Source organism: Indicator indicator, chromosome 12 (assembly GCF_027791375.1).
Source record: "Indicator indicator isolate 239-I01 chromosome 12, UM_Iind_1.1, whole genome shotgun sequence".
NCBI lineage: Eukaryota > Metazoa > Chordata > Aves > Piciformes > Indicatoridae > Indicator > Indicator indicator.
The window spans coordinates 28,144,504-28,157,725 of record NC_072021.1 but is presented as its reverse complement, the minus strand read 5'-3'; the positions used below and the strand labels follow the sequence as shown (position 1 = coordinate 28,157,725).

Genomic DNA, 13,222 nt, shown 5'->3' with positions numbered 1-13,222 from the left:
AGTGGAGTCTTGGCACTCTTCCAATGCTAAATCCATTTCCTGGTAGCCAGCTTCACTTTCTATAAAGCAGAGAGGACTCTCTGCCCTACACTGGAGGCTGAGGTCATGCAGGAAATCAGAAGCAGTCTCTGCAATACTGAGCATCTCATGTGTGATTTGATAAAAGCTCAATCAATGCTCACAACAGACATTCTAGAGGGATCTGCCTGCTGGGTAATAGAGCAGATTTGCTGGTCCCCAGCCAGTCACCTCAGCTAAAGCAGCCAAGAAGGGGTTGGGGAAGTGAAGCATGCTAACAAGATCTCTCCTTTCAGCTTACAAGGAAAAGATGAAGGAGCTGTCCATGCTCTCCCTGATCTGCTCCTGTTTTTACCCAGAACCTCGCAACATGAACATCTATAAATATGATGGTGAGTGACTTTCACTGGAAATTATCTTGCAGGTCAGGCAGCAGGGCTACTGCTGGGAAATGACTCAGTTCACCACCCCAGGCCATGGTGTTAGACAGTGGCTATTTTGCTGGTTTAACCATTTATTTGCTGCTTTTGTCTATTACTTTCTACTGTTTGTGTGTTACTGGATATTATTCCTACTGGCAACTCAGCTCTTAAAGCTGTCCTTCTCCTACTGAGCTGTACTTTCCTACGCCCCATGTGAGAATTCCAGCTCTTCACAGCTGACATAATTCCCCAGGAAACCAAGAAAAGATGAAGGCGTGCTTCAAAAATTAATCAGCTTGGGCACTGCTCACAGGGAGTGTGAAATGACACAAAACCCCAATAAGCTTCCAAAACTGCTGTAAATTTTTATCTTTATGAGATTAAGGCATAATTAAGCTATTACAGATAAAATGGAATGTACTTCTCCTGAGATCAGTTTTCAGCCCATAATCTGCCATTGCATTTTAAATGCCCAAGGCAAAGATGCTTAATCTTTTGTTTGCACTTCTGATCCTACACTAAGGTCTGTGCTGCTGCGCTCCTCAACACTGCTGAAGTATTACTGAAGGGCTTACCATTTCTCACTTTATTCTGCAGACATGGAAGTGAAACAAATCAACAAACGTGCCTCAGGCCAGGCCTTTGAACTGATCTTGAAGCCGCCGTCCCCGGTCTCAGAAGCACCACGAACTTTAGCTTCTCCAAAGAAGAAAGAACTCTCTCTTGAGGAGATCCAGAAAAAGCTGGAGGCTGCAGAGGAGAGGAGAAAGGTATCATTCCTTAAAATAACACTAGTAATTAGACCTGACTTAGCACACAGAACAACAGCCAAGTTTTTAGTCCATTTCTAGGTTTCCCCTTGCCATCGCTGACACATGGTGGCCCATGTGGGCAAAAATTACTAGCATGGTTAAAAGTTTATTTACTTCCAGCAGCTTGCAAACAAACCTCACTGGTTTTGATGCTTGGGAAGCACGCATCACAAAATACAGATAGCTTCAGGCAGGAGGTTCAAATATAGATGCTTGCTGTGTAAATAAGTGGTTCTGTTCAGAGCATCTATCATAGCCTCCAAAAATCAGTGCAGCTCTTCTGGTGTCTAAGAGATGGATGTGCAGTTGAGGAGAAAGTTCTTCACAGAAAGACTAATTGGCCACTGGAATGGGCTGCCTGGGGTGGAGTCACCATCCCTGGAAGTGTTCAGAAAAAGATTGCATGTGGCACTTGGAGCCATGGTTTAGTTGCCAGGAGATGTTAGGTATTAGGTAATAGGTTGGACTTGATGATCTCTCAGGTCTTTTCCAACCTGGTTAATTCTGTGAAATGGTCTAGGCTACCAGATCTTGACTATTGGTAGTACCCATGGAAATTGCCCACAAGGCATGCCTGATCCCTAAAATGTGTTATTTATGCAGTATGGAGGCATGTCAGCACTGACCAAAAAGCCTTTAGGACTATTCACCTCACACCTGAATGAAGACACTAGCACGGCACAGCTACCGGGAGAAGCTTTGCTAGCAGGAAGAGTCAATAGTGCTCAAAGCTGGCCTTGTGGAGTGATCTACAGACTAATTCTTCCCTTCTTTATGACCTTACCCATAATGGCAAACCCCTTTTTCATAACCAGAGTTTGTCACATAGGGTTTGGAAGAGTTTTTATACCTTCTTCACAAGGTGTGCAGAGCAGGAAGTCCACATTAAGTGTTTATTTGGCTTTTGTGGTGACTGATGTGGAGAAGAGGTCTTTATTTGCTCTATATTAGAGCTAGCTCTGATGGTGTTTTTTTGGTGGTGGTGGTAGTTTGGTTTTGATTTTTTGTTGTTGTTGGTTTTGTTTGATTGTTTTGTTTTCATTTGGTTGAGGGTTTTTTTCAGTAGACAAAAGGACAAATTCCAGCTCAGATAAATTGTAGGAGGACAGACAAAGCCAATGAGACACTGCCATAGCCAGCCTGCATTGCCAATCTGAAAAGGAGCAGTGTTTGGTATGTGCCCAGTGTTTATGCTGTGTTACACCATTTCAGGAAAGTCAGGGTTGGCAGCAATGGCCACAGGAAAGTCAAAGTATGATAATATATTGTCCTGGTTAGCTCATGTTTCCCTTTGCTGTGGCCCAAAAGGAGAGCCAAAGAGGCCAGAGATGCTTCAGGAGCCATAGAAGGATTCCTGTGTCTTTCAGCCAGGTGATTGGTGTTATTTTGTGACAAATCTGCTTGCACCAGTTAAAAAGGAGTTAGAAGCCCCTTCCTCCTGTTCATGGAGTCCCTGGTACAAGGTGTCTGAAAATGAAACAAGCTTAGATGTCGCTAAGCCTTTCATTTCTCTCTCAAACAATGTGATTTGTTACTAAAACTGACATTCACAGAATCTTTGCAAGATAAGGACAAACATGTATACAGAAGTCCAGCAGATACATCACAGCCAGCACATGGAGCAGCTCCAAAAAAAGGAGTTCCATTCTCCTTTCACTCCTGGCAGACTTGCCTCCAAGAAACCCAGTGGAAAGTGGAGTACAGCAAGATGTAAACCCATTGAAGTCAGTAGATCTGGATTAATGACAGGTCCTTAAAACCTGGCCCTCAGTTCTGATTTGCAGTGAAGCCTGACTATGCTGAACCTCACTAATGTAAACAATTCACTAAGATGAGCACCAAAGCGTTGCCACATTTGCCACTTCTGCTGCCTTGCTACCACAAGACTGTGCTTCTAATGCACACACATCAGCACTATTGCTTCTTTCAAAGCAATCCTTCTCCTCAGGTGTGGTGGGTTGAAAATTCCCCCCAACATTAAATTGCCAGACCAGCCCAGGTGGAAGCAAATGAAGCTGTATGTACAAGCAAAACTACAATCTACAATGAAATGCAATGAATATGTACAAAATATACAGTATTTACAACATTTACAGGGATTTACAGTTTATAGATGGCACAAGAACCCCCTGGCCAAACACCAGGGGAATTAATACCTTCCCCTTCAATTCCTCCTGCCTGCCCCCCTGGACACAAAGGGTCAAGAGAAAGAGCAGAGAGTTGGTTTTGTTAGGATACTCTGCCACAACAAAGAACACAGCCAAGGTCAGCAAAGCCAACTAGAAGCACAAGTTAGTATCTCTCAGAATGAGGAAGCCAAAAAGAGAGAGAAAGTTAGGGTACACTTCCAACTTTATGTGTATTATCCATCCAATAGGATTGCTTAGAACTTATAATTATTTTCCTTTTCACATCCAGTGGTGGTTTATTTACATTCTACTACTTTCTGCTCAAGACCTGTGGAAAATTTCCCTAGGCATAGCCTGAAACTACCACATCAGGTATTCATCTCTGCAAAAGGGCATTACTATATGCCCAAAGAATATGCATTTGCACGGGCAGCTGCCTAGAAACACAAGCTCTCACACACCCAAATGATGATGCACCCCAAAGACTCAATCTGTGAAGTGCAATCCTGCAAAGATACGGACTGAGAATGAAATGGCAGCAATTAAGAAGCCTGACATTATGCATATTCTTAGTGGGAAATAGAAATTGAATGTCCCAGAGATTTCATTTCATTGATTTCATTACTGTTCATTTCTTCCTAAAGAAAAGCTCATTACACCATCAACTGGTAATCAGGGACAGCAGCACAGACACCTGCCCCTTTCTTCCCTTCGGTACTACGTTCGTTTTGAATGAATGTATAACTGAGTCATTGTAAGTGACAAGAACCTCCACATTAGCACTGCAGCAGAAATTGCTGAGAAACGAACAAAGAGCAGAGCAAAAAAACTTCATTACATCCCTGGTGCTCTCACATCTCAGCTGTTGCCTTCATTTTTGGCCTGAAAAAAAGAAAGAGCATAACACAAAGATGGATATAAAAAGCAGTCAGAGGAAGAACAAGTCTTACATGAGAAGGTAAATTAAATAGCCTACTTTTCAGCTTGGAAGGAGACAACAGATGAAAATAAGATAGAAGCCTGAAAAGTCATGAATAGTAATGAGAAGATTAATAGGAATAATTATATTCTCTTTCACACAATCCAAAGGGGAAAAAACGCTCAATGAGATTATCAGACAGCAATTTCAAAACAGAGAGAGGGGAATCACCTTTTCATGCGTTGCTTAATCAAGCTGTATTTGTTGTCACAGACTGTTTAGAGATTATTAAAATATTATTTCCAAAACATAACAGCAAAATTGACAGAGCACTACCTTGTAGGAAGTGATTAGATGAATTCAACCTCTGGCTTGGAAAATATGTAACTCGGTGACTGCTAGGAAGAGGGAGGAAGGGGGGAAGGAAAGATAGGGAGGGAGATAAGTAGGTAGGTAGGTAGGTAGGTAGACAGACAGACAGACAGGTAGACAGACAGACAGACAGGTAGACAGACAGACAAGGACCAGGCAGATTTGCTCAACTTCATAGAATCATACAATTGGTTGGAAAAGACCTTTAGGATCATTGGAGTCCAACTATTCTCTAACTCTACCAAGTGTGGGGCTAAACCATGTCCTTCAACAGCACATCTCTGCCTCTTTGAAACACCTCCAGGGATGGGGATTCAACCAGCCTGTTCCAGTGGTTGAGAAACCTTTCAGTGAAGAGGCTTCTTCTCACATCCAACCTAAAACTCCCCAGTGCAACTGGAGGCCATTTCCTCTCACCCAATCACTTGTTACTAGGGAGAAGAGACCCATCTTCAGCTTGCTAAAATCTCCTCTCAGGTAGTTGTACAGAGCATCTGCACTTTTCCTAAGCATCTTCCACATTCTGCTGCCAGACAAACCAGCTAGAGTTTTTCTGACATCCACTGTGGCAGCTGTTGCCATGCTTTTCAGTCTATGTACAACAACTGACAGGCATGACTGTTTATAGATCATGTCCTTCCAGCATTATTCTAATTAAAATCAAGTATAACAAATGGAGAAGACTTACCTTTTTGGAAAAAAAAAACACTAATTGATTTTACACTCTTTAAGGATTAGTTTCTACCCTGTTAATTAGGTAGCATTCATTAATAAATCTTCAAACTCATAAGAACACCTAGGGCTTCATCGTCCTTATGCTGTTTTCTGACCATCATTCTTACAAGCTTTTACAAAACTCTTTCCTTTTCTCCTTTTTTCTCTACCTCACTTGGCGGTCATGACTTCCCACTCCCAAACCAAACTCAAGAGTTTCACCTGAGGCATCTTTTCCTTCTGCACCACACAGTGAGACCTGTTTGGGCTGGTTGCAGACTTGTCCTTTCCATTTATAGAGTCCCCTTTTACAGCATGTCATTATTAGCCCGTTGTTTTTTTGGCATATGTGTGCTATATTTCCCCACCTTGATGAATAATCACAAAAATCTTTTCATCCTTCCCACTTCATAAATTGGAGCAGGGTGACATTGTAAGCAGCAGAAGTTTATTTCTTGCAGAATCTTTAACAGCTATCAATTTTTACCCACTGGCCTTGAATGTTCAGCAGTGAATGCCCTTAGACGGGACAGGCTTTGAGAGCCGTATGTTGAATCATACATCTTCATTGTCCACATTCAGCTTGCCAGCATTAAAATGAAACACTAAAGGGATGCACATTTGTACTAGACTTTGGATTATGGGAGACAAGTTGCATGTAATTAAATCCTTTTGATGGCTTTGTATTGAAATGAAATTTAATCCAGCACATCCCTCATGCTTAGGGCTACAGAGAATGCAGAACAGCCATGTTTTCTAACTTCCATGCTGTTGGATACCAATTTATAGCTACATGAGTTTTTAATATCATTATTATTAAATGGTGCAAGATACTGTGCCCAGTTCTGGGCTCCCTGGTTTAAAGAAGGGCAAGGAGCTGCTTGAGAGTGTAAAACAAAGGACTATGAAATATTAGTGGTTTTCCTCCACCACTTTATATTTTTCTCTCCTTCTTTATCTTTCCTCCCATTTCCAGCCCTTTTGATTAATTTCTCCCAATAGCTGCAGAAGATGCACTTACCATAAGCCATTTATAAGAGTGTTAGAACATGGACTACCAGAGATTTGAAAATATCTTTTCCAGCACTTCAAACACAATCTTGAAAATAAACCTAAAAAAAAACCTTCCTGATTACATTGGAGTCCTGTATCAAGACTATGGGAGTCCCACTGCAGCAGTTCAAACACAAACAACAAAGGGATTCTGCTAGTCCCAGCCCCACTAAATATCTGGAGTCATCCATTTACACATTTCTGGATGTATAGTAGAGTTGGAACAGACATGCTGGCCAAGTTCTTTTTCCAAATGTGTTGGAACCAGAAAATGGTTTGTCAATCCAATACCAAAAACATCAACTGCCTTCCAAATTTGTCCTAAGGGGGTTTCAGAAATGGTGTGAACACCAGGGAAACAGGCAGACTGCCAGCTGGGTGGGATACAGCAGCATCAGAAAAGAGACATCCATCCAAACAAGACTCTGCCATGTGGATGTCTTGTGGTGGGGAGCAGGGGGTCCCTATGGTTTGAACCCTTGGACATGCCATATCTTCAATACCTTCAACATTGTGAGTGAGGAAAAGGAATGCTTATTGAGACATATTCCAAAGAAGAACCATTTTAGGGGTCTGCAGTCAGTTCCTGAGGTCTGCTTTAGTTTCCAGACTCTTGCTGGTGCCAACATAATTTGCATCCAGTAAACATTGGATTAGAGTATAAGGATTTTCTTCATTATCATGCATTAGTGGACAAATTACTTTAAGTATTATCTGCCAGCATAGCCTTTCAGAGCTGTGTGTACTTTGATACAAAACTCTAATTTTCCAGGGTTCTCTTGGATTTATGATAACAAGAAGTCGTTCCAGAAGAAAAAGGATTTGACTAGAAGAAAATAAATCCTGAAAAAAGGGCAAGTGCCCCAAAATATCAAAGGCATTTTGCTACCTCCTGTTGAAAGCAAATGCTCTTTTGAAAAATGCTGCTTACAGGCATGGTCCAATTTTTTTTTTTTTAACTGCAGCTCTCCAGGCCCTGCATATGTCCTTGGAAATGTCCAATTCTGAAAAGGCTTGCTTTTATAACATATTATATACACATATTTGAACACCATTAAATATTTCAAATTAAGAAGTCTGTCAGATTAAGAGTTTACTACTTCAACATCTCCTGGAAAAGGACATTACAGTCAGAGAAGTTGTGGAGGCTCCAACCCTGACAGTGTTCAGGGACAGACTGAATGGGGCCTTGAGCAGCTTGCTCTAGTAGGAGGTGTCCCAGCCCATAGCAGAGGGGTTGGAACTAGACGATCATAGAATGGCTTAGGTTGGAAGGGACCTTAGAGATCATCTACTTCAACCTTTTTGCCATGGGCAGGGATGCCTCACATCTAGACTCAGCTGCCTGGTCACATTTGCAACATCTTTTGCCCTACACAGTTATTTCCTGAAAATTGCTTGTTCTTTTACTAAATTATAATGGAGGTAGGAGTCAGAAAGAGCCTTTGTAACATACCAACCATTTCAGCAGACCATTCCCATCAGGAAGCGCTCCAGGGATCACAATTATGAGAAATAAGCCCTTAACTGCAACCAGGCTAGAGGTGAAATCAAATACATTAAGTGGCCAAAATGGATGAAAGTAGCTGATCTCAAGCAAGCCACTACAGTCTTTCAGGGCTAGATACGTTTTACTGCAGTGTGCTGATGCAAGATGTCCTGCTTGGCTTTCTCAGCCTTTTCTAGAATCTGCTCTATTTGCCTCATTTGGCTTTGTGTGTATATTACCTTCATTCAAATACTGTTTTTCTCCTGCTCGTTGGACCTCGCTCGTGTCAGAAACGTGCAGCCTTTTTCACTCCATTCAAGTCCACATGATAGAATTTAATGGGATTCATTACTCTGAATTTTAATTGTTAGCTAAAGCCCTTAATTCAAGCTTTAAACTAATTCATTTTTACAGACAACAATGGCAACAGCTCATTGTGATCTGTGCTGAAATAATGGACTTAGCTTCCCAGAACAGTATTTCATTCCTTGTTTTCTGTCTGCTTCTCATGCTCCCTCTAATTTGTTGTATCCAAAAGCATACAACTTGTTTATCATTTCCAAACCACCCCTCTGAAACATGTTGTCTTTTTGACTTGGCTTGCCTGGAAGGTGGCCCCAATGCTGCAAGCTCTTTGGCTTCTCTCCTAGGACCGGTGGTTTCATGTTAAGTAATTTGATTTAAAATAAATAACAAAGCTGATGCTGCTCAGTGCTGAGTTTGCAAAGAAGAACAACACAGCTTTGCATATAGCTTGCATCTCTCATCCCTACCTACAGTTTTCATCTTCCTTGCAAAATTAAATTTGGACTTCTAACTAAAAATTGTTTTGATTATTTTCTACAGAATAAAACCATTTTTCCTTTTCTAATCAGTGAGTGAAGCCAAACATCAATACCATGGGGAAAAACAGAAACACAAAAACTCCAAACCAAACCATTTTCTAAATTGATTCTTTCACAACAGCAAGCTTCAAAGTCTGTTAGTCATTATTCAAGCATATTAAATAGTCCAATATGGGTGAAAAATGGACCTCTCCTGTGTCAGCAAGCTCCCTTTTAACACTCTGCCTACCCTCAGCCCCCAGTGCCTTGTCTCCGCAGATGAAATGCTTGTATGTAAAAGCCTGCAGCTGTCAGAGGTTGAGCAAGCACTGCAGTAACCCCAGCAACCCAAGGCAGCAACCCCAGCAACCCAAAGCAGCAACCCCAGCAACCCAAGGCAGCAACCTCAGCAACCAAAGGCAGCAACAGAGTAACAGAGTAACAGAGTTTCTTCGTAGCAGAGATGCTTCAGGCGCCTCTCTGCCACTACCTCAGGCACATACCCCACATTAGGGCAGTGCCTCGCCTCTAAGTCCCTCTGGCTGAAGCTGATCTGGTTTACACACAGAAGTGATCTTTCCAAACAGTGCATGTGACAGCAAAGCAAGCAGCTTCAGGCAGTTGCCACACTCCGTGATCTATCACCCTGCGGGGGTTACATTTCAGCCACGTGTCTCTCTGTTTCTAGTCCCAGGAGGCCCAGGTGCTGAAACATCTGGCAGAGAAGAGAGAACATGAGCGAGAAGTGCTTCAAAAAGCTTTGGAGGAGAACAATAACTTCAGCAAAATGGCAGAGGAAAAGCTGATACTGAAAATGGAACAGATCAAAGAGAACCGTGAAGCTAACTTAGCTGCTCTCATCGAACGTCTCCAAGAGAAGGTAAGCACACTACTGCTCCTCACCTCAGCCTAGGTGAGGTGTCTAATCAGCAATTTGAAGAGGTGTTGTGGGTAGCTCTGTTTGCTTCTACCCTTGAGTAATCTGAAAGTTAGAGCCCTTGATGCTTATCCAAGCCACCGCTTTTGAAAAAAGACTAAACTTCTATAATCACAGGATGGCTGAATTTGGAAGGCACCTCTGGACGTCACCTGGTCCAACCATCCTGTTCTACAACTCTATAGGGCCATTTATAGCTGGTTGCCAGGATCTTGTCCAGGTGCCTTTTAAACATCTCCAAGGTTGGAGATTCTACAACCTCTCTGGACAACCTGTGCCAGTGCTTGATCATCTTCACAGCAAAACTCTGTTTCCTGAAGTTCTGGCAGAACCTCCTGTGTTTCGGTGTGTGCTCACTGCCTCTGCACCTGTCACTGGGCAGCACTGAAAAGACCCTGGGTCTGTGCACCCTCCATTCAACTATTTATACACATTTATGAGATCCCCTGGAGCCTTTTCTTCTCCAGGCTGAAGAGTTTCAGCTCTCTCAGCTTTTCCTTAAAGGAGAGACTGAGAGATGCTCCATTTCTTTAATCTTCATGGCCCTTTGCTGGAGTCTCCCCAGACAAAGTTTGATTTTCTAGCTTTTAAGTACTGAGAACAAATAAAAGGTCACTTATGTTTAGATATCAGCTTTTAAGAAGAGTCATGGATCAAATCAAACAATCTGTCCTGTATCTATGCTCTTTGTTTCTCAGAGGAAAAAGGTGAAAATAGATGGTGGCGGGGGGTGGGGGGGGAAGAAATCTTTTCTATACATCAAAAGAGGCCTGTTCTTCCATAAGTCTTGCAACTGAAAGAGAGTAAATTCTCTTTTGGAGATCTCTAATGCAGCCAGGGGAAACAGGTAAATCATAAGTACCAGGAAGGGCCAAGAATACTAATTCTCCATAATAACCCTTCCACATAACAGAGGGAAACATGCAGATAAAGATTTGGGAGTGTTAAGAAAAAAAATGAATTATTCCTGCATGAGTCATCACTTGTTGATGAATGTCAATATGTTAGTAAATCAACTAACAGAAAGAAAATAGCCCTCAGTGGATTTCACTGAGATCTTCTCCATAAGCACCTCTGCTTCTCTGATGGAGACAAATGTCTCAGAGAGCAGGAAAGAAACACCAGGAACCAAAGGATAACATTACAAGTAACCATGCAAATGGGATAGTTCTTGACCTTAAGAACCATACTCAGATTCCTTGACATTTCTGCATTAGTTTGCAGGCATATATCCCAAAGCTTATAAAAACAAAAGGAAAAGCCAATTAGCCATCCTTGAGGTCTGAAAGCCACAGCAATATCATGCCATATGTACATGAAATCCAGAGAAGGCTCCTGAACAAAGGTGACAGTAACTCATGTGGGAACATTGTTCAGACCAGTTATTAAAAATGGCATGACTATATGGATTTGCCAACACAAAAGAGCAAACCCTGTATATGCAGGGAAAGAAGTGAGATATCTGGGTTCAGATCTTCAAACATTACTCACAACCTGTGGGTGGCCTGAGGTAGTGGTGGCTAGACATTCCTGCAATCACAGAGAACTTCTACATCCAGCAGTTAAAAGGAGCCTTGGGGAATAAATCCCTTCTAAAATCTAGCATCCAGAATGATGGATCTTATAAGAACTGAGGTTTGCAAGTTCAGTTGATGCAATAAACTGTCTTGGTCTGTGATCCATAGTATAGCTCACACAATAAAAAGGCAACTGCTGACTTCTATGGATTTTTTACCATAGAGGACCCTTTAATGCATGGGAACGCCTCAGGAGTGCCTGAAAGTCAGCTTTAAGGGATGGATGTTTCCTTCTGTAGTCACCTTTTGCTTGTCTGGGATTTTTTCCAATGATCAGACACAAGAGGTTAACATCTGATTGTTTGACAGTTGAGAAAGGCATAAAACCAATATGCTAAAATCCAGAAGCTGCCAAAAAATAGTTTTATAAACACTCCAAGTAGAACATTCCTAAATCCATTTGACAGCTGTTCAGACTGACCACAGGCCCAATTCCACAGAAGCAGCTCAATATATATGGGCTCAAGTAACTCTAAATTAATTCTGGCTGCTTTTGTAAAAGGGAAGACAGCCTGTCTGAAAGTGGACAGAAGGACCTTGCAATTACTTTTGGCAACCCTGTCCTTCCTCCATCACAAAATAACAGCTTCAGCATTTGGTCTAAGGGTGTGTCTGAGATGCTCCTATTGACCCATCTTGGTGCAACTAAACTCTTTGGTCTCTGTTAGTGGTTCCTAAGTGCTTCAGGTAAGACAGTACCTAACACTTCTACTACATACACTAATTAATTCGATCCCACTCATTCTTCCCTGTGCTTAGTGAAGCAGCTAGGAATTCAAAGGGCAGATGTGAGCATGTGGGATGTTTTGTGCTGCCAAGAAGCACATCTCCTTGCTAGCCTTTGAAATTACTTGGTCAGGTGCTGAGAACTGTAAGTCCATACCAGAGAAAAGTCTGAGTTCCAGAGGAGAACATAAACATCCAACAGGCCTCAGGCTGGTCTGGTGGCTGACATCCCTCTCGAGTTCCATCCTGTAAAGATGGATGTGCTGTGGAGCAAGCTGTGTGCAAGCATCAAACTCACAACCTAACTGAGCTGACATCAGAAACTTCCCTGGGCAGGCAGAATGAGACAGAGGTTTGATTTTTTTCTTTCCACCCCCCCTTCTTGATGTTTTCCAGGAGAGGCATGCTGCAGAGGTCCGTAGAAACAAGGAGCTCCAGGTGGAACTGTCTGGCTGAAAACACCAATGGTGGATGTGACCCATCCCCACCATTAGTAAACTCCCCCTGCCTATATTATGGATCATGAGATATCAGTATGGGAAATGTATGACATGGTTTAAAAAAAAAAAAAAATGAATAAAAATCAAGAACTCAAAAAAAAAAAACAACCCAACCCACAACACAAAACCAACTTTAAGAAAGAAACAAAAAAAAACAAACCCAATGTGGTCTCTTTGCAGAATGATTTGCTTGATGTTTAAAAAACTTGGATCTTATTTTGTAAATACTTACATTTTTGTTAAAAAATACAAGTATTGCATTATGCAAGTTATTTCATAATCTTACATGTCCTGTAACAGGCTTCTGATGTTGTCTACTTCCACTGGGTTGAATTTGCTGGGTCTGTTCATTTGAAGCACTCCACGTCTAACCCCATTCCCTGCGCCTTCCGTTCCAACCCACGAGGTCAGTAGTAGTTCTATGGTGCTAGAGACCAGTCATTGCCTAACAACCTAGACTGCTTTGCCATCAATGAGCTTTGTTGAAACAGTGACTAGATCACAGGTAATTGTGACTTCATGTTCTGCTGCCCAAGACAAAAGGCTCTTAAGATGTAGTTTCTTCAAAGGCAACTCAAACGCTACAGGACTCTGTAGTGTCGAGGCTGAATTGCCACAGGCAGTGCAACAAATCCATCTGTGCAACAGAACACGAGCAAATGGGACCCATTTGAGGCAAATTTAAGAGGCACATTGTAACCATCAAGCTGTGACAAAGTCTGGGCAATGC

At 42.1% G+C, this 13,222-nt stretch overlaps 1 protein-coding gene across 1 annotated transcript; it reads left to right on the top strand.

The window, feature by feature from the left end:
* Nucleotides 1-298: 298 nt before the first annotated feature.
* Nucleotides 299-12,448, top strand: STMN2 (stathmin 2). Its single transcript, XM_054385353.1, has 4 exons — nt 299-410; nt 1,038-1,210; nt 9,441-9,632; nt 12,389-12,448. The coding sequence occupies exons 1-4, from the start codon at nt 329-331 to the stop codon at nt 12,446-12,448; spliced, it is 507 nt and encodes a 168-aa protein (XP_054241328.1). The 5' UTR covers nt 299-328.
* Nucleotides 12,449-13,222: the final 774 nt, after the last annotated feature.

Bases quoted from the DNA above. Each gene is read 5' to 3' on its own strand.
- STMN2 (XM_054385353.1), top strand. From the start codon at position 329: ATGAAGGAGCTGTCCATGCTCTCCCTGATCTGCTCCTGTTTTTACCCA. The intron at 411-1,037 runs GTGAGTGACTTT...TTTATTCTGCAG, and splicing joins GAACATCTATAAATATGATG to ACATGGAAGTGAAACAAATC. The intron at 1,211-9,440 runs GTATCATTCCTT...CTCTGTTTCTAG, and splicing joins CTGCAGAGGAGAGGAGAAAG to TCCCAGGAGGCCCAGGTGCT.